Genomic DNA, 21,808 nt, shown 5'->3' with positions numbered 1-21,808 from the left:
AGTGAACCCAGGTCTCCTGCATTGCAGGAGGATTCTCTATCATCTGAACTACCAGGAAAACATACCATACTGAAATACTTACCTTATAACAACAATTCCTCCTTTTCCGGCCACTGCTGCAGGTACAAGGCTCAGAAGATTGAAGTATCAAAGACACATCTTCGGTTTCTAATACTGTTTGATAGACAGCTTTTTGAAAATCTGTCAGAGAACAATATACCATCTGTCAAGATAAAATAGAAGGTAGTTATTAGTATTTTTATAGCAATGATAATTACAATGCACATCAGGTTTCACAGACAATAAGAGTGGAAATTGCTCATAAACTGTAATTTTTCTTACGTGATTAGCCCATGTAACCATTATATGGGCTTCCCAGGTGGCACTCGTGGTAAAGAACCTGCCTGCCAATGCAGGAGACGTGGATTCGATCCTGGAGTTGGGAAGATCCCCTGAAGGGCATGGCAACCTACTCCAGTATTTTTGCCTGGAGAATCCCATAGACTGAGGAGCCTGGGGGGCTATGGTCCATAGATTCACAAAGAGTTAGACACTACTGAGGCAACTTAGCACATATGCATGCACATCACTGCATAATAGAAAAACACAAGAAAATTTCTCCTAATTCTATGCTATAACCTTACCTAAACTATACAAATTATACTTTTCTAATAAATCTCACAGTTTGTTCTTTAATTTTAAAAACTCAAAATATGAAAAAGCTAAGTATGTGATTTCCTTATAAATTTCTCAACATATTATTGTGGGTCTTTTCAGCGTTCCACATTATTAGCCCATCATGCAAATAAGTGATTAAAGTTTAGATCAAATAAAAAAACTAGAAAAGGAAAGATTTTTAGAACAATGACACAGATAATACTTAGTGAATTACTTGAAAATTTGGGAAAAAAATTTAAAACTTCCTTATTATTGAAGATAGGATAAAGTATTTTTGCTATAAATTCCCAAAATTAGTAAATATAAGAATTAAACAAATACACATGAAGGCAAAACTTGTAAAATTGCCACCTTGTGCCCAAATTCAAGAAAAGAAGAAAACACAAGAAAATAATGCCAGTAAGTAATTGCCTTATATTTCTGGTAGTCTGGAAATTGGTAAAGTTCTTCAAGATACAGCTGTATGTAACCAGGATCATAAAACTGAATATATACATAGTAGGACTTTGAGGCATGTGAATAAGAGGGAAAGCCATCTATTTTAAAATATTTATATGTGTGTATCATTACAACAGAACATTACTGCAAAAAGAAGACAAATTGTGGATATAAGAATAAAAAGAGAATATTGAAGATAGGGTCAAAGATTAAGGTACAGGGGGAAATTCTGAATTATTATTTTACCCCAAGTTTATTAAGATATAATTAACATATAAGTTTACAGTGTACAACATTATCATTTGATATGTGATTTTATTGTAAAATTATAAGCACAGCAATATGGCTAGTTAACACATTCATCACATCACATAACTACTTTTTGTGTGTATGGTGAGAACATTTAACATTTATTCTCAGAGGCAGGGACTTTTAAGATGATGGAGGAATAAGACAGGGAGATTACCTTCCCCTCCACAAATACATCAAAAATTCATATGCATGTGGAACAACTCTTACAGAACACATTCTGGATGTTGGCAGAAGACCCTGGGGATTTCCAAAAAGGCAAGTCAATCCCCAGGGCAGAAGATAAGGATAAAAAAAGAGACAAAGGATTTCAGGACCAGGACCTGTGCCATAGGGGAGGGAGTTGTGAAGGCGGAAGAGAAACCTTCTCGCAGGCAGAGTCTAGGAGGAGCTTTGGAACCTCAGAGGGGAACACAGCAACAGGTGCTGGGAAGGCAAAATGGAGAGAATTCCCCACAGAGACTGTAACCAAACAGCACTCCTCAGGCAAGAAGTGGCTTACATGCCCACAGCAGTGAGTGCAGGCTCAGCGCTCAGGCTTCCGGGGTCAGACCCCAGGGAAAGGACTGGCATTGGCTGTCATGAAGGTATTCTGAGGGGAACTAGTAAAACACAACTGAGGGAGTACAGAGAAAAGCCTGGGCCCACCAGAGAGGCAAGAGACTATTGCCGTGGGAATGCTCTAACTCTGCACACGTAGAATGCAGGACCCCATCTTCACAAGTGCCATAGGTGGGATAAGCCAGCTGCAGTCTGTGACCACAGAAGAAGAAAAGCAGGTGTGAATGGCAAAGGCAGAAGACAGGAGGCCACTATGGTTTCGACTCCAGAGGTCACAGCTGCCACCATGCTGTGAGTGAGCATGGGTCACTGACCATACCTTCCTGGGAGCCCTAGCAGCTTGGTTCTACTGAGCGACCCACAAATGCAGGGCCAACCCCCTGTGTTGGGGAAGCACACTATTCACCTCAGACTTCTGGGATTTCCTGCAGGTCTCAGTCACAGCGGGCACTCCCCACACACCCCAACTGTGTCTTCCCTACCCGCCCTCTCCCCAGCCCAACCGAGCAACTGAGCCCCAATAAGCTGCTACTTTCGCCCCCTCCTGTCTGGGCAGGGAACAGACACCAGAGGGCAGCCTGCAAGCAGAGACAGGGCCAGAATCAAAGTGGAACACCAGGAGCTCTGCGAGCAAAGGAGAAAAGGGGAAATCACTCCTGCAGCTGCAGATGCAATGGATTAAATGCCCACAATAAGCCTGAGACTGTGAACTCTAGGGGCAATTGTGGCTTTGGGGAGCAAGTATAAACTGGAGTAAGGGAAGATCTGAATCTGAGCCAACCTCATACTGCCAATAACAGATCCAGAGATTTTCCTAGAAATATTGGAGGACTTTCTGAGAAGGCAGATTGACTAGAGCACACTGTGTGGAGAAGTCAATGGAGAAATTATGAGGACATTCTTCTTAATATCATTCTATTTTTGTTTTCTTTTCCATATTGTTCTAATGTTGATTTTCTTCATTCAGTTCAGTTCAGTTGCTCAGTTGTATCTGACTTTGCGACGCCATGGACTGCAGCACACCAGGCTTCCCTGTCCATCACCAACTCCCAGAGCTTGCTCAAACTCAAGTCCATCCAGTTGGTGATGCCATCCAACCATCTCATCCTCTGTCGTCCCCTTCTCCTCCTGCCTTCAGTCTTTCCCAGCATCAGGAGGATGCTTCCTCCTGACTTCCAAGGAGTCAGTTCTTCACATCAGGTGGCCAAAGTATTTTCTTCATTACTCTTTTAATTTTTCTTTTTTATAATATACTTTTTCCTATTTTTGAAACATCTTATTTTTAAATACATTCATTTTATTTTCCTACTTTTACAGTATTCTTTAGTTATATTGTATTTTCCCATGTTTTTGATTTTGTGTTTTTGCTAGTCTAGTTTTTAGCATTCATTTTCATTTATAAGTTTACCTATTGGTTTGACTACTCTCTTTTTTAACTCCTGTTTTTATCCTTTCTGTTTCTTCTCTTCTCTTTTTTCTCTCTTCTTTCTCTTTTGTAAGTATGTGAGTTTCTTTGGGTGCTCTGGCCTGTTGAGTGTTGCTTTCATCATTATTCTTGGGGTTTTGTTTTCTGTGCTGCGTGACCTGTGAAGTCCTGATGCTATAGTAAGGAGTTGGACCTGAACTCCCTAGGTGGGAGACCTGAGTCCAGGACTCTGGATCACCAGAGAACTCACAAACCCATGGAACATTAATCAACAAGAGCACTCCCAAAGGCCTCTATCTCAATGCTAAGACCAAGCCCCCCACAAAGGCCAGCAAGCGTCAGAGCCGCACATCTCAGGTCAAAACTTTAGCAAAATAGGAACTCAATTCTGTCCACTAGCAGACATGCTGCCCAAAGCCATACCAAGCCAACAGACACCCCAGCACACTACTGGATATGGCGCTGCCCTTCAGAGAAACAAGACCCAGCTCCATCAACCAGAACAGAGGCCCAAGTCCCCCAAACTAGGAAGCCTTCACAATCACTGGTCCAACCTCACCCATGGGGGCAGACTCCACAATTATGAGAAACTATGACCTTCCAGTCTGCAGAAAGGAGACCCCAAACACAGTAAATTAAGTGAAACGAAAAGACAGATAAACATGCAGCAGTTGAAGGAACATGGTAAAAACTCGCAAGACCAAACAAATAAAGAGGAAATATTCAGTCTACCTGAAAATGAATGCAGAATAATGACTGTAATGATGATCCACATCTTGGAAATAAGATGGAGGCACAGATAAATATAATGGAGGGGGTGACTGAGAAGATACAAGAAATGTTTAACAAGAACCTAGAAGGAATAAAGAATAGACACTCAACAATGAACAACACAATAACTGAGATTAAAATTAAACTAGAGGGAACCAACAGCAGAATAACTGAGGCAGAAGAGTGTATATGTGAGCTGAAAGACAGAATGGTAGAAATAATCGAAGCAGAGCAGAGTAAAGACTAAAAAGGAATGAGGAGAGCCTCAGAGGCCTCTGGGACAACACTAAGTGCACCAACATCCAAATTATAGGGCTCCCAGAAGAAGAAAAAAGGTAAGGGTATGAGAAAATATTTGAGGAGATTATAGTCAAAAATTTCCCAGACATGGAAAAGGAAATAGCCACCCAAGTCCAGGAAGCCCAGAGAGTTCCATATAGGATAAACCCAAGGAGAAAGATGCCAAGACACATATTAATCAAACTAACAAAAATTAAACACAAGGAACAAATATTAAAAGCAGCAAAAGAAAACCAACAAATAACATACAAGGGGATCCTTATAAGGCTAACAGCTGATTTTTCAAGAGAAACTGCAGGCTAGAAGGGAGTGGCAGAATACTTAAAGTGATGAAAAAGGTACAACCAAGATTACTCTAGCCAGCAAGGATTTCATTCAGATTCAGAGGAGACATCAAAAGCTTCACAGACAAGCAAAGTTAAGAGAATTCAGCAACACCAAACCAGCTTTATAACAAATACTAAAGGTACTTTTCTAGACAAGAAACATAAGTGAAAGAAAAGGCCTAAAAAACAAACCCAAAACAATTAAGTAAATGGTAATAGGATCATACATATCAATAATTACCTTAAATGTAAATGGATTAAATGCTCCAACCAAAAGATTGGTTCAACCGATACATAAACAAGACCCCTACATATGCTGTCTAAAAGAGAACCACCTCAGATATACAACACCTACAGAATGAAAGTGAGGGGCTGGAAAAAGATATCCCACGCAAATGGAAATGAAAAGAAAATGGGAGTACCAATACTTACATGAGGCAAAACAGATGTTAAAGACCATTATAAGAGACAATGAAGGACACTATATAGTGACTGAGGAATCAATTATAAGAAGATACAAGAATCATAAATATATATGCACCCAACATTGGAGCACCTCAATACACGAGGCAAATTCTAACAACTATTAAAGGGAAAATGGACAGAAACACAATAATAGTGGGGTACTTTAACACCCCATTGACACCAAGGGACAGATCATGCAAACAAAAAATTAATAAGGAGAAACAAGCTTTAGGCGATACATTCAAACAGTTGGACCTAATAGATATGTACAGGGGATTTCATTTAAAAACAGTAGATTTCACTTATTTCTCAAATGCACATAGAACATTCCCCAGAATAGACCACACCTTAGGTCATAAATCAAGCCTTGGTAAATTTTAAAAAGGGGAGGTCATTTCAAGCATCTTTGCTGACTACAACACTGTAAGATTAGATAACAACTACAGGAAAAAAGCTATAAAATAAACTACAAACACATGGAGGATAAACAATATGCTTCTGAGTAACTAAGAGGTCACTGAAGAAATTAAAGAGGAAATCAAAAAATACCTAGAAGCAAACAACAATGAAAACAGGACAATTCAAAATCTGGGATGTAGGAAAAGCAGCACCATAAGAGGCAAGTTTACAGCAATACAATCCTACTTCAAGAAACAGGAGAAACATCAAATAAACAACCTAACTCTACACCTAAAGCAACTAGAAAAAGACGAGCGGAAAAAAAAGCCCCTGAAGTTAGTAGAAGGAAAGAAATCATAAAGACTGAAGTAGAAATAAATGAAATGAAGGAGATAATATCAAAGATCAATAAAACTAAATGCTGGTTCTTTGAGAAAATATAATTGATAATTCATTAGTCAGACTCATCAAGGAAAAAAAGGGAAGTGAAGTGAAATGTTAGTCGCTCAGTCATGTCCGACTCTTTGCAACCCCACGGACTGTAGCCCACCAGGCGTCTCCGGGATTCTCCAGGCAAGAATACTGGAGTGGATTGCTATTCCCTTCTCCAGAGGATCTTCCTGACTCAGGGATCAAACCCTGGTCTCCTGCATTGCAGGCAGATTTTTTACCCTTTGAGCTACAGGGAAGTCCTACCAAAAAAAAATAAAAAGGAGAAGAATCAAATCAAGAAAACTAGAAATGAAAAAGGAGGTTACAACAGACAATGAAGAAATGCAAAGGACAAAAATACTGTCAAAACAATAATTTTCACAATGTGTATGGAAACACAAAAGACCTCGAACAGCCAAAGCTATCTTAAGAAAGAACAGTGGAGCTGGAAGAATCAACCTTCCTGACTTGAGACTATATTATAAAGCTACAGTCATCAAGACAGTATGGTTCTGGCACAAAAATAGAAATAGAGACCAATGGAACAATACAGAAAGCCCAGAGATAAAACCACACACCTATGGGTACCTTATCTTTGACAAAGGAGGTAGGAATATACAGTGGAGAAAAGACAGTCTCTTCTATGAGTGGTGCTGGGAAAACTGGACAGTTACATGAAAAAGAATGAAACTAGAACACCTCCTAAATTATATACAAAAATAAACTCAAAATGGATTTAAGAGTTAAATGTAAGGCCAGAAACTGTAGATCTCTTAGAGGAAAACACAAACACTACAGTCCTTGACATTAATCATAGTGAGACCCTCTGTGAACCACATCCTAGAGTAAAGGAAATAAAAATAAACAAACGGGACCTAATTAAACTTAAAAGCTTTTGCACAGCAAAGGAAACTATAAACAATGTGAAAAGACAACCCTAAAATGGGAGAAAATAATAGTAAATGAAACAACTGACAAAGAATTAATCTCCAAAATATCAATCAGTTCATGTAGCTCAATACCAGAAAAACAAACAATCCAATCAAAAACTGGGCACAAGACCTGAATAGATATTTTGCCAAAGAAGACATATACATGGCTAATAAACACATGAAAAGATGCTCAAATCAGCTATATTCCCATACAAAATAAAAGGTTTAACATTTGAAAAAAAATAAAAAAGATCCTCTTAAAGTCAAGTCTTCAAATTTTCTTACACAATTAACAGAATTTAATTGTAATGTTCATGCAAACTCTTAAAATTAGTTGTGCAAATATACATTGCATTCTACAGGAAATGTAACTATTAAAAAGAAGCTTTTAACTACTTTGTTCTGTAGTGAGAATTAAAATACCAAAGAATATACTGGGTTATGGGCTTCCCTTGTGACTGAGCTGGTAAAGAACCTGCCTGCAATGCAGGAGACCTGAGTTAAATCCCTGGGTTGGGAAGATCACCTGGAGAAGGAAAGGCTACCCACTCCAGTATTCTGGCCTGGAGAATTCCATGGACTGTATGGTCCATGGGGTCACAAAGAGTCAGACATGACTGAGCGACTTTCACCTTCACTTTTCATACTGGGTTATGGGCTTCCTGGGTAGCTTAGCTGGTAAAGAATCTGCCTGCAATGCAGGAGACTGCACTGACCCGGTTTGATTCCTGGGTCAGGAAGACTCCCTGGAGAAGAGATAAGCTACCCTCTCCAGTATTCTTGGGCTTCCCTGGTGGCTCAGATGGTAAAGAATCCTCTTACAATGCAGGAGACCTGGCTTTGATCCCTGGGTTGGGAAGATCCTCTGGAGGAAGGCATGGCAACCCACTCCAGTATTCTTGGCTAGAGAGTCCCCATGGACAGAAGAGCCTGACGGGCTACAGTCCATGGGGTGGCAAAGAGTCAGACACGACAGTGACTAAGCACAGCACACTACATGCTGGATTACAGACGGCAGACAGTATAAGATGGGCAAAATATGAACAGAAAACACATTAGGGCAAGAAGTTCTTTCTTCGTTGAGGAAGAATTGTATCAAGGCCTTCGTGTTCTAAAATAAGAGAAATGAGTTTAATGTATACTAATAATAGATCTGTTAGATAAAATGCTAGTTAAGTTAGTGAGGAAGATTTCTCAGGCTCAATTAATATTTTATGAAATTCTGCACGTAACAATTTTTTTCACACTGAGTAAAATGCTAAAAAACTGTATTCATAAAACACCACAGGAGATAGATTTCCTCTTCAAAAGAAGTATTTTCAGAATAAATAAAACATGATAAGGAATTCCTAATACACACAAAAGCAGTTCTCACCCGATCTTCCTTCTTAGGCAATTGATCCTTGATTAGAGTCTTGGTTCGTCTGAGAAACCACCCAGACATCTTTCTTGCGAGCCTCTGCATGGCCTTTCGGCCAGTAGCTAGTTCCCTTTTTGTTGCTGTGTGTCTCTGACCATGTTCTACTGGGTCAGAAAACTGCTTCTTGAAGTGGATCCTGCTACCTAATAGTCCTGGCACAGCCCTTTATAAAGGCAATAAGAAAAATGTTAAGGCTTTATTAAACTAATAAGAAACAGACTTCTTTTTGCTCTTAAGAAATACACTAAGTCACGTGTTTATTAAGGATAACAGTAACAAAAGGCAAGAAAGCAGAATGTTCTTTATGACAATTTCAGTGAACAACTATAAGAAGATGATAGGACTGGTAAATTACTTCAGATATTTATTTCAGGGACCAGGAGTAATATGTAAAGCTGGGTTTTCCTGGGACTCTTTACTCTGCATACTATGTTTGGGATAAAACACCTCTGTAAACAGACAACTAATTTTTTTCAGAAACAAATAATTACGAAAAAAAGGTTAAGAAAGTAGAAAATAATTTTCCAAACTCACCAGTCCATAACACACCACAATTCTTTCATGTTGTTCTGAAGAATGGTTCCAGTGAGGCCAATTCGGACATTACATTTTAAAGCTTTCATAATTTCTGTTACTCTAGCCTTTGGATTCTTGATTCTATGAGCTTCATCTACAATGATAGCTGACCATTCCAAACTACAAAGTGAGACAAAAAGGAAAAAAGGTTGAAAAAACGTCCCTTTCTTAGTCTATATAATTTTAGCCAGTTTTCTCTACCAAAGTTTTGGAGTTTTTCTTCTCTACTCTCTGATGATTCCACAGAATTTTCACTTAGTTGTTTAAATGATCGCAAGTTTGGACAACCCATGAAAGTAAAATGTGTAGGGAGACAAAAGGGCAGAGATTCTGTTTAGGGACAATTAAAAGAAATAACTCATTTAACCATGACTAAAATCACAAAAGGAATCTTTTAAAAGTAATAAAAAAGAAAAATAAATATAAAATAAGCAAAACTTATAATGCTAATTATGAATGAAAAATATCAATATAATCTCATGATTTCTACAAAGTTGCACTACATAGCTCTGCCTGCTAAAAAGGTTCAGGATTGATTATTACCCCAATAGCAATGAACAACCACAGTGGTCAATCCACTAAAAGGAAGCAGGATCCCAAGGAGAAATAGTTGGTTTCAGGTATGCAGCAAGGGAAATACTGGAGATTGAGAAAGCACAGATGCTTTCAAAGACAAATGGGGACATGTCCAAAGAACAAAGGACCAAACCTAATTAGAAAATTAAAGCATCATTAGAAATAATGACTATAGGGTAGTGTAAAACATTGAATATATAAAAATCCAAGGGTTGTATCAAAAATTCACTTTAGACTCTTATCTCATGCCATATATAAAAATTAACTCAAAATACATTGTAGACCTAAAAAAAGAGCTAAATTTTAAAAGTTATAAAATTCAGGAAAAACTCTTGTGACTTTGGGTTAAAGAAAAATTTCTTAGATCAGTGACACCAAAAGCATAGTCAATAAAAAAAAACTTGATAACCTGAACTGCATCAAAGTTAAAAAAAAACTTGCTCTTCCAGACATCATTAAGAAAATGAAAAGACATGATACAGACATGCTACTGAGAAAATATTTGCAAATCATAATCTGATAAAAGAATTTGCACACAAAATTATATAAAGAGCTACTACAACTCAACAGAAGTTAAAACAATCCAATTTAAAAGATGATAAAATATTTTAATAGACACTTCACCAAAGAAGATATATAAAGGCCAATAAGCACATAAAAAGTTCATAATTAGAAAAAAAAAAAAAAGAGAGAGAGAGAGAGATACCACCACAAACCTATTTGACTGGCAATCAGGAAAGACTGACAAAATTAATTGTTTGCAAGGAAAACTAGCCACACTGCTTTGGCAAAGTACAGACATTTTTCTAAAACACTGGCTGTTTCTTAAAATGTTAAAACTCCTTACACCACTCAGCAATTCATTCCTAGATATCTTTCCCCTAGAAATAAAAAATTTACATTTACTCAAAGATTTGTACATGAATGTTCACAGCAGCATTATTCATAATAGCCCCAAACTGAAAACAATCTAAAGGTCCATCCATTAGATAAACAAAATGAGGTATATACAACAGTACTGTTCAACAATAAAAAGGAATAAACTACTGAAACATGTTATAGGAGGAACCTCAAAAATGTTAAGCAAAAGAAGGCTGATACAAAAGACTACATACTGTATGAAATTTACATGAAATCTCCAGAAAAGGCAATTCTATAGAGACAGAAAGCAGATTAGTGGTTGCCTAGAACTGGAGATGGGATGAAAGACTGACTGAAAACAAAAAGCTGTTTGAGGTGATGAAAATGTTCTTAAACTGGGTTGGGTGATAACTGCACAGCTTTATAAATTTACTAGAAACCATTCTATACTTAAAATGGGTACATTCTATGGCATATAAATTGCACCTCAATAATCTGAGTCCACACTGATAGTCAAAAAAAGGGGGTTGGGGAATGGGAGAGAAACTTTGTGGATGACCACCGTACCAATGTATTAGTTTGAAAATTGGAAATAGCAGCAAAAGAATCAAGCATTCACCTTGCTATGTCAGTTGAAACTGTGGTTAATTCCTAATTGTAGGAGAATGCTGTTAATAAGTGTAAAAGAAATGATAAATTTAGGAAAACATTATTTTGAAAACACAATAAAATAACTGATTCAGACAACAATAATTTCCGAATGTTAATACCACTAAGCAAAAGGACTGAAGGACCAGAATATTTAGCTAGCAGAAAAGTATAACCCCACAATTTACTTCTCCCTGTAAAGGGAGAAACATATCTTTAAAATGAAGAGATCTGATGACCATCTCCTTAGCCTATGGGACAAACTTTGCAACCTTAATAGTAGAACAACATGACATTAACATTTCCTGATGTAACATAATATGAAGTCCACAGTATCATTTATGAAGCATTCTAGTCAAAAATGTCAGATCTGAATCTAATTAAGCCTTTAGATCAAAATCAGCTTACCAAAATACATATGGTAGAGGAATACACAACTCTTTGAAAAAGTAATCAGATAAATTTGTGAGACACCCTAAGAGACAACTGACCTGGTCTCCTCAAAATGTCTTACATTAAAAAATTACAGTTGAGGGAATGTTCTACATTAGAAGAGACTAAACGGGTTTAATAGTCAACACACACATTAACTTATATCTTGCCAAAAAAAAAGCACACATAAAACCAGTGAATATAGGGATTGAGTATATAGATATTCATGTACTATTACTTCAATTTTTCTATAGGTTTGATCATTTTCTTAATGTGAAGTTGAATAAAGAACAAGAGATTAAGAACAAAGGAAAGGAGGAAAAACAATCACAAGATTTTAAAGGCAGGGAAGAAGATGAACAAAACAACTTACGAAACAGAGGAAGGAGTATCCCGTGCCAGTAGCAGAGAAAGCCAAGAAACAATCTAATTAATGTTATTGAGTTTTTAATTAATGTTATTGAATTCTTAAACGACCAGATGCCTATGGAAACTGGATTAGGTAAATGTTCAACACTGACAAAATGTGGTTCACTGGAGGAGGGAATGTCAAACCCCTCCAGTATTCTTGTTGCAAGAAACCCATGAACAGTATGAAAGGCAAAAAGATATGATGCTGGAAGATGAGCCCCCCAGGTCAGAAGGTGTCCAATATGCTACTAGGGAAGAGGGCAATTACTAACAGCTCCAGAGAATGAAGAGGCTGGGCCAAAGTAGAAATGATGCTCAGTTGCGGTTGTGTCTGGTGCTGAAAGTAAAGTCCGATGTTGTAAAGAACAATATTGCATAGGAACCTGGAATGTTAGGTCCATGAATCAGGTAAATTGGATGTGCTCAAGCAGGAGATGGCAAAACTGAACATCGACATCTTAGGAATCAGTGAACTAAAATGGACGGGAATGGGCAAATCTAATTCAGTTCAGTTCAGTTCAGTCGCTCAGTCGTATCTGACTCTTTGCAACCCCATGAACCGCAGCACGCCAGGCCTCCCTGTCCGTCACCAACTCCCGGAGTTTACCCAAACCCATGTCCGTTGAGTCGGTGATACCATCCAACCAACTCATCCTCTGTTGTCCCCTTCTCCTCCTGCCCTCAATCCCTCCCAGCATCAGGGTCTTTTCAAACAAGTCAGCTCTTAGCGTCAGGTGGCCAAAGTACTGGAGTTTCAGCTTCAACATCAGTCCTTCCAGTGAACACCCAGGACTGATCTCCTTTAGGATGTACTGGTTGGACCTCCTTGCAGTTCAAGGGACTCTCAGAGTCTTCTCCAACACCACAGTTCAAAAGCATCAATTCTTCGGCGCTCAGCTTTCTTCACAGTCCAACTCTCACACCCATACATGACCACTGGAAAAACCATAGCCTTGACTAGATAGACCTTTGTTGACAAAGTAATGTCTCTGCTTTTTAATATGCTATCTAGGTCATAACTTTCCTTTTTAATATGCTATCTTGGTCATAACTTTCCTTCCAAGGAGTAAGCGTCTTTTAATTTCATGGCTGCAGTCACCATCTACAGTGATTTTGGAGCCCAAAAAAATAAAGTCAGCCACTGTTTCCCCATCTATTTGCCATGAAATGAGGGGACAGGATGCCATGATCTTAGTTTTCTGAATGTTGAGTTTTAAGCCAACTTTTTCACTCTCCTCTTTCACTTTCATCAAGAGGCTCTTTAGTTCTTCTTCACTTTCTGCCATAAGGGTGGTGTCATCTGCATATCTGAGGTTATTTATATTTCTCCCGGCAATCTTGATTCCAATTCAGGTTATCATTATATCTGCTACTGTGGTTAAGAATCCCTTAGAAGAAATGGAGTAACCCTCATAGTCAACAAAAGTCTGAAATGCAACACTTGGGTGCAATCACAAAAACGACAGATCTTGGCTGTTTCCAAGGAAAACCATTTCAACATCATAGTAATCCAAGTCTATGCCCTAATCACTAATGCCAAATGGTTCTGTGAAGACCTAAAAGACCTTCTAGAACTAACAGCAAAAAAATGATGTCTTTTTCATCTTAGGGGATTGGAATGAAAAAAAGCAGGAAGTCAAGAGATACCTGGAGTAAAAGGCAAGTTTGGCCTTGAGTACAAAATGAAGCAGGACAAAGATTAATAGCGTTTTGCCAAAAGAACACGCTGGTCATAGCAAACACCCTCTTCCAACAACACAAGAGACAGCTCTACACATGGACATCACCAGATGGTCAATACTGAAATCAGATCGATTATAGTCTTTGCAGCCAAAGATGGAGAAGCTCTATACAGTCAGCAAAAACAAGACTGGGAACTGACTATGGCTCAATATCATCAATATCAATATCATCAGCTCCATATTGCAAAGGTAAGGTAAGTCACTTCAGTCATGTCTGACTCTGTGCGACCCCATAGACGGCAACCCACCAGGCTCCCCCGTCCCTGGGATTCTCCAGGCAAGAACAGTGGAGTGGGTTGCCATTTCCTTCTCCAATGCATGAAAGTGAAAAGTGAAAGGGAAGTCACTCAGTCGTGTCCGACTCTTTGCGACCCCATGGACTGCAGCCTACCAGGCTCCTCCGTCCATGGGATTTTCCAGGCAAGAGTACTGGAGTGGGGTGCCATTGCCATATTGCAAAATCAGGCTTAAATTGAAGAAAGTAGGGAAAACCACTAGGCATTCAGGTATGACCTTAATCAAATCCCTTATGATTATACAGTAGAGGTGATAAAAACATTCAGGGATTAGATCTGGTAGAGTACCTGAAGAACTATGGACAGAGGTTCATAACATTGTATGGGAGGCAGTGACCAAAATCACAACAAGAAAAAAAAATGCAAAAAGGCAAAGTGGTTGTCTGAGCAAGCTTTACAAATAGCTGAAAAAAGAAGAGAAGTGAAAGGCAAAGGAGAAAGGGAAATATATACCCAACTGAATGCAGAGTTCCAGAGAACAGCAAGCAGAGATAAGAAAGCCTTCTTAAGTGAACAATGCAGAGAAAGAGAGGAAAAGAATAGAATGTAAAAGACTAGAGATCTTGCCAAGTAAATGATATACTAAGGGAACATTTCATGCAAGGATGAGCAAGATAAAGTAAAGAAACGGTAAGGAACTAACAAAAGTAAAAGAGATTAAGAAGACGTGGCAAGAACTATACAAAAAAGGTCTTAAAGACTGGTATAACCACATTGGTGCGTTCACTCACTTAGAGCCAGACATCCTAGAGTGTGAAGTCAAGTAGGCCTTAGGAAGCTTACTACAAACAAAGCTAGAGGAAGTGATAGAATTTCAGCTGAAGTATTTCAAATCCTAAAAGATGATGCTTTTAAAGTGCTGCACTCAGTCTGTCAGCAAATTTAGAAAACTCAGCAATGGCTACCAGACTGGAAAACGTCAGTTTTCATTCCAATCCCAAAGAAGGGCAATGCCAAAGAATATTCAAACTATTATACAATTGCACTCATTTCACATGCTATCAAGGTAGTGCTCAAAATCCTTCAGGTGAGGCATCAGCAGTACATGAACCGAGAACTTTCAGATGAATAAGATGGGTTTAGAAAAGTCAGAGGAACCAGAGATCAAATTGCTAACATTTGTTGGATCAAAAAGAAAGGAAGAGAATTCCAGAAAAACATCTACTTCTGCTTCATTGACTATGCTAAAGACCTTGCTGTGTGGATCTCAACAAATTGTGGAAAATTCTTAAAGAGATGAGAAAACCAGACCTTACCTGTGTCCAGAGAAACCTTTATGCAGGTCAATAATCAACCGTTGGAACTGGAGACAGAACAACAGAATGGCTCAAAATTGGGAAAAGAGTATGACAAGGCTGTATGGTATCACTTATTTAACTTCTATGCAGAGTACATCACGCAAAATGCTGGGCTGGATGAATCACAAGATGGAATCAAGATTGCTAGGAGAAATATTAATAACCTTAGATATGCAAATGAAACCATTCTAATGGCAGAAAGTGGTGAGGAAGCAAAAAGCCTTTTGATGAGGGTGAAAGAGGAAAGTGAAAAAGCTGGGTTGAAACTAAACATTCAATAAACTAAAATCATGGCTTCTGGCCCCATCACTTCATGGCAAACAGATGAGGAAAAGGTGACAGATTTTATTTTCTTGGGCTCCAAAATCACTGTGGACGGTGACTACAGCCATGAATTAAAAGACACTTGCTTCTTGGGAGGAAAGCTATGACACACCTAGACAGTATATTTACAACCAGAGACATCACTTTGCCAGCAAAGGTCCATATTCAAAGCTATGGTTTTTCCATTAGTCATGTACCTATGTCAGAGCTGGACCATAACGAAGGCTGAGCACTGAAGAATTGATGCTTTCAAATCGAGGTGCTGGAGAAGACTCTTGAGATTCCCTTGGATAGCAAGGAAATCAAACCAGTCAATACTAAAGGAAATTAATTCTGAATATTCATTTGAAGGAATGATGCTGAAGCTCCAATATTTTGGCCACCTGATGGGAAGAGCTGACTCACTGGAAAAGACCCTGATGCTGGAAAAGACTGATGGCAAAAGGAAAAGGGGCAGCAGAGGATGAGATGGTCAGACAGGATCACTGATTCCCAGGACGTGAATTTCAGCAAACTCTGGAAGACACTGAAGGACAGGGAAGCCTGGAACACTCTAGTGCACGGGGTTGCAAAGAGTAGGACATGACTTAGTGACTGAACAACCACAAAATGTTCAACAGTCTGTTTAAGAAGTTGTTGGATCTCCTATACACTATTCCCTATCACACAAACTATCCCAGCCAGGACACTGTAAAGCAAACAATAGAAGGGAAAAATACAACAAAATCATCATTTTTCATTATAGTAAATTAACAAGTGATGCTGAAAACTGAAATAAGTTTTAAGTTGCAGCATGAATGTGATCTTTGAGATATGAAAGTAAACACTAAAAAGATAAGTAAAAGAACTGAAGGTGACTGGCTCTGAAGAAAATGCAATGGTTGTGGCAGACAGGAATGAACTGTGTGCATATTTGGCTCTTGAAATAATATGCGTATATAACTTTGATAAAAATAAAGTAAAACATTAACAGTAATAACAAAAAGAGATACAGCTGCACTCCTACAGTGTTTATCTACTCTGTATATTGTCTATGATAAATCCTGGTCTATCATTTAGAACAGTCTCACAAAAATTACTTAGTATTTACTCAGATTGAATATAAATTATTTTGAATATTTGTCAAATAAAACTATTCAAACAAAGGAAAGCTGAATACCACAAAAACTGAAACACTTTAATTTTCTTATTTTACACAGAAATTTGATTTATATTTACATAACTCTACTTTGGAATTCTTACTTAATATTTGTAACATACACAGAAAATAACTATCTAACACAATTATATGCCTGGAAGTATAATAAGCACTGAAACATAGAAATTATCCTGTATCAAAGACCTCACAGTCTAAAGGGGTAGACAGTCATACAAAAATTAAAATATGACTGGTGCTAAGATAAATAAACTTATTACATTTATCTAACTGTAGAGTATCTCTTACATACTAAATTCAAAGTCAAGGTTTAAACCTCTTGTTCACCCTGACTTACTTGCTGCAGGCTTGTGCAAGTTACTTAACTTCATGCCTCAGATTGTTCCTGTCTTCTGACTGCATATAGGATATACTAACAGGCAAACTTATGAGTTCGTAAATGGAGTAAAATAAAAGTCTAGAGCTTACAAAAATGGTTGCTCTAAATCACCACATTAAGTATAAATGAACTAAACACTCCAAATAAAAAGGCACAGATATCCAAATAAATAAAAATGCAAGACCTGATAATATGCTAACCACAAGAGACTCACCTTAAAGAACAGATAAAAATTAAAAGCTGGAAAATGATAAACATACAGTTAGGATAAGACTGTTTTGTCTATATTAACATCAGAGAAAATTACACGATTACAGACATAAAAGGAGCATTTTTAATGATAAAAGGGTCAATTCATAAGGAAAAAATACTAATCATCGATATGTGTGTACCTAAGTACAGAGTTTCAAAATATATGAATTGAAGACTGACTGAAATAAAAAGAGAAATAAACAAATCTATAATTGTAATTGAAGATTTCAATATTCCTCTCTCAGAAACTGTAAACCAACTGGGAAGAAAATCAGTAAAGACAGAGAATGCCTGAACAACACCTGACCAAACTGACTTTACTGATATTTATAGAACACTATACCCAACAATTATAGAACAAACACTTTTTTCAAGTGTACATAGATCAGATAAAGACAAATTACATTGTAATGGGATACCACTATACACACTAAAAACAAAAAGACAGATTATACCAAATATTGGTGAGTATACGAAGCAAATGAACTCTAATAGGTTGCTAGTTGGAGTAAAATAGTACACCCACTCTGGAAAAATGATTTCTCAGTTTCTTCAGATTTAAACTTATACTTATCATATAATCCAGAAATTCCATTCACAGGAATTTATCCAAGAGAAATTACAATGTATGTCAAAGAAGTCTTACACATAAATATTACTTAAATGTTTACTTTTAATAACCAAAACCAGAAAACCCAAATAACTATCCTCAAATGAATATGTAACAAAGTGTGATATATTTATAAAATGCAATACAATTCAGCATTAAACAGAATGATCACTGATACATTCAATAACACAGGAGATTCTCAAAAACATGATGATGAGCAAAAGATGCCAGACACAACATTTCTGGGGGCTTGAATTCCAAAATCAAACTGTTGGCAGGTTTGGTTTCCATTGAGGTCTCTCTCCTATGCTTGGGCTTCCCTGGTGGCTCAGCTGGTAAAGAATCTGCCTTCAATCCAGGAGACCTGGGTTCAATCCCTGGGTTGGGAAGATCCCCTGAAGAAGGCAACAACTACCCACTCCAATATTCTAGCCTGGAGAATTCCATGGACTATATAGTCCATGGGGGTCACAAAGAGTCTGACATTCTTTTCACTCCTATGCTTACAGACTACTGCCCTCTTGCTATATCTTCCTGAATCGTTTCCTCTGTGTATAGGAGCTCCTGGCATCTCCTTCTCTTCTTCCAAGGGCAATCAGTCAGACTGGCCTCAGTCCCCACCTTAATGTTTCATTTTAACTTAATTACCTTTAGTTACATTCCAAGGTCCTTGGGGTTGGGACTGGAACACATCAATTTGGACATAGCAAGCCTCCTAATTGGACTTTCACCATTCAACTTGGCTCTACTCTGCACAAACAGCAACATGATGACTTGTAAAATGCAAATCTGATAATTTTTTATCCTAATAGTAATCCCCTGAAAACACTTCAGAGAGACTCTATTGTTCTAAGGATAAAGATCAAAATCCTCTAAGAAGCTTTAAATAGTCTTATGATCTATTCCTTCCTTACCACACCAGTGTCTCCTGGCCACTTCCCTTTTACATTCTAGGTATAGTCATTACATGCACAAAGCATTAGAACTGCTTTCATTTACTAAAAAGTGCTGTGATCTTTGTTGTCAGGAGGCCCCTGCAAATGTTGTTTGTTCCCTCTTGCTTGATTCTCCTACTCTTCCCTACTCCTACTCATCTTTCAGTCCTCAGTAAGCTCATAGGTCATCTTCTCTGGGAAGCTCTCTGACTACTCTCCTCACTCTGCAGCAGTCAGGCTCCTCATGTGCTCCCATAACATTCTCTATTCCATATCATAGCACACACATGACTTCATAATTGACTGTATCTAGATTCCCCACTAAAATCTTAAAATGTAGTTCATTTCTTTTGGGTACCTGTAGTCTTGGAATAGTGGTTCTCAATATGTATATGTATTTTTTGCCACTCTACATTAACAACAGACTCCCATAAGTAAAATCATTCATGAAACTCACTATTTTAGTCTAAAGGCGTCAAACACACAAAACACTGTACATAAGATTTAGGACAAGTCTTATTCATTAACAGGCACTGCTTGGAGAGGTAATAGAGGAAATAAAATAAGGAACTGTAGAAACCCTGACTCAGGTTTTCCTTCTTAGAAAATGAGTTAATTACTATAAACTGTCTATTTCAATAACTTTGAAATCAAATTAAATAATGCTAAACAATATTTAGAGCTTAAAAAAAATTACAATATAAAGTGTTCAGTTGCTCAGTCATGTCCGACTCTTTGTGACCCCATAGACTATAGCCCACCAGGCTCCTCTGTCCTTGGGATTATCCTGGCAAGAATACTGGGTGGGTTGCCATTTCTTCCTCCAGGGTTTCTTCCCAACCCACGGGTCAAACCTGTGTCTCATCTCCACAGATTCTTTACCACTGAGCTGCCTGAGAAGCCCCACAATACAAAGGGATCGATACAACCGTAAGCAGAATACTAATACAATCACTCCCATTATTCTGATTACCTGTTAAGTTCATCCAGACATAAGCGCAGTGTTTCATAAGTTGTTAGAGCAATTTCACATTTCCTCTGTTTCACACGAATCAGTTCACTATCCTTTTTGTTACCATGTAAAATAGTGACTCTGAAATATCCCCAGGTGTCCAGCTCATCCTTCCAGTTGTAGAGGACAGAAAGAGGAGCAACTATTAAGAACATCTATAAGAAGAAGAAGAAAAATGTATGATATAATTTTTTAAATGAAAAAGAACCCCAAAGTTAAAACAGAATATCAACTATCCTATTTTTTGTTTTTTGCCACTGTAGTTAATAAGTACAAATACAACTGAGCAACTGAATATATCTAACTTAGAAGACCATCAAACATTACTTTATTGCTATTCTTAAGAAAAAAACTCAGCCCTGTCCAAAGTAACAGCTATTTTTTTATTTTCCCCTCAAAAGGAGTTGAGGAATAAGAAAAAAACAGTTCTCTGAAACAGAAAAGAGTATAATCATTATCCCAATATTAACTTCAAGGGCCACACTGGTAAATAGAAATATGCAAAGCAGGCCAGGTTTTTTTTCTTGAAATGTTTGGTCTTCCAGAGCTCTCTTTCCATTTCACTTTCCTAGTCCATTTCTTTCCCCCCTCTTTCAGATACTATCAGTTGATGGAAAATTAAAGCAATTAGAAGAAAACCTCCTCTTCTCTTACCTTAGGTAGGTTAGGATCAATAACCTATCTATATTTACTTCCATACATTCTGCCCTCCCATCTATTACCACGGGTGTACTGTCCATGTTATTGAAAGACAAACTCTGAACCTACATAGTGGCTCCCATTACTTCCTGGCAACCTGAGGTCAACGCTGAAGAAACTGTCCCCAATCTGCCCCTCATGATTATATTTTGCTTTTTAACACAACACATATAAACACAAACAAACATGTTCTAATATTTCTCAATAAATAAATCAAATTTATCATTCTCAATAAAACAAATTAAAAAACAATTCTTCCTACATTTCTCTCAAGCTATTAAACCTATCTCTCTCTCAAACTATCACCCATTACTTATAAAGCAAAGATCCTCAGGAGTTTTCAGTACTTACTGTCTTTACTTACTCTCTTCCTGTTCTCTCTTAACTCATGTAAGTCCTAACCCATTGAGATTAACAACATATATCTGTTTAGTCTTCAAATAAATGTTTGGGGTTTCATTGACCTTTTCTATACCAATCCAAAATCCTGCTATCATCAACCATTTTAATTTCTAATGTTTTTATCTCTTACTGTTACCACTGTTCCTGAGCTATTATCTTTAACAGGGTTTAAGTAAGTTTCTTTTCTAAAATTTTATACTCGGTCCTACTGATAAAGATAAAGCCACCAGGGCTTCCCTGGTGGCTCAGAGGGTAAAGCGTCTGCCTGGAATGCGGGAGACCTGGGTTCGATCCCTGGGTTGGGAAGATTCCCCTGGAGAAGGAAATGGCAACGCACTCCAGTATTCTTGCTTGGAGAATCCCATGGACGGAGGAGCCTGGTGGGCTACAGTCCACGGGGTCGCAGAGAGTCAGACATGACTGAGCGACTTCACTCACTCACTTACTGATAAAGATGAACTAATTAAATACACTGAAAATTTTCAGTTTAACAAAAAATAAAATAATACAACATTACTCTAAATCCTACACTCTCTTCTATGAAGCATTTCAGCTGGCTTCATTTATCAGATGTAAGATATCAAGTCTGTGACTTTCTTTTAGAAACAGAAAAAAGAAAAGAACAGAAAATTAATTCTCAAATAGTCTTGTCTTCTACTTGGAATTCACTCTATGAACTCCATTTTTCTCCTTCAATAAAATATTGGGGCTACAAGTAAAAAGCTCCTGCTCCTACCCTCTT

The 21,808-nt window shown here is 37.8% G+C and overlaps 1 protein-coding gene across 4 annotated transcripts in view; it reads right to left on the bottom strand.

Moving 5' to 3' along the window:
* Window positions 1–21,808, bottom strand: part of ERCC6L2 (ERCC excision repair 6 like 2) — a 152,664-nt gene that overhangs the window by 103,675 nt on the left and 27,181 nt on the right. For 2 of the 4 annotated variants that reach the window (XM_006063073.4, XM_006063074.4), the window contains 4 exons: window positions 19,927–20,120; window positions 8,992–9,153; window positions 8,413–8,620; window positions 83–223 (listed from right to left, as the gene is read on the bottom strand). In XM_006063073.4, coding sequence (XP_006063135.3) covers window positions 83–223; window positions 8,413–8,620; window positions 8,992–9,153; window positions 19,927–20,120 — 705 coding nt within the window. Of the gene's footprint in view, window positions 1–82; window positions 224–8,412; window positions 8,621–8,991; window positions 9,154–18,666; window positions 18,689–19,926; window positions 20,121–21,808 lie in introns of those variants that run through there. The other 2 variants (XM_025282008.3, XM_025282007.3) reach the window with 2 other exon arrangements.

Source organism: Bubalus bubalis, chromosome 3 (assembly GCF_019923935.1).
Source record: "Bubalus bubalis isolate 160015118507 breed Murrah chromosome 3, NDDB_SH_1, whole genome shotgun sequence".
Classification (NCBI taxonomy): Eukaryota; Metazoa; Chordata; class Mammalia; order Artiodactyla; family Bovidae; genus Bubalus; species Bubalus bubalis.
This window is presented reverse-complemented; position numbering and strand designations above follow the sequence as displayed.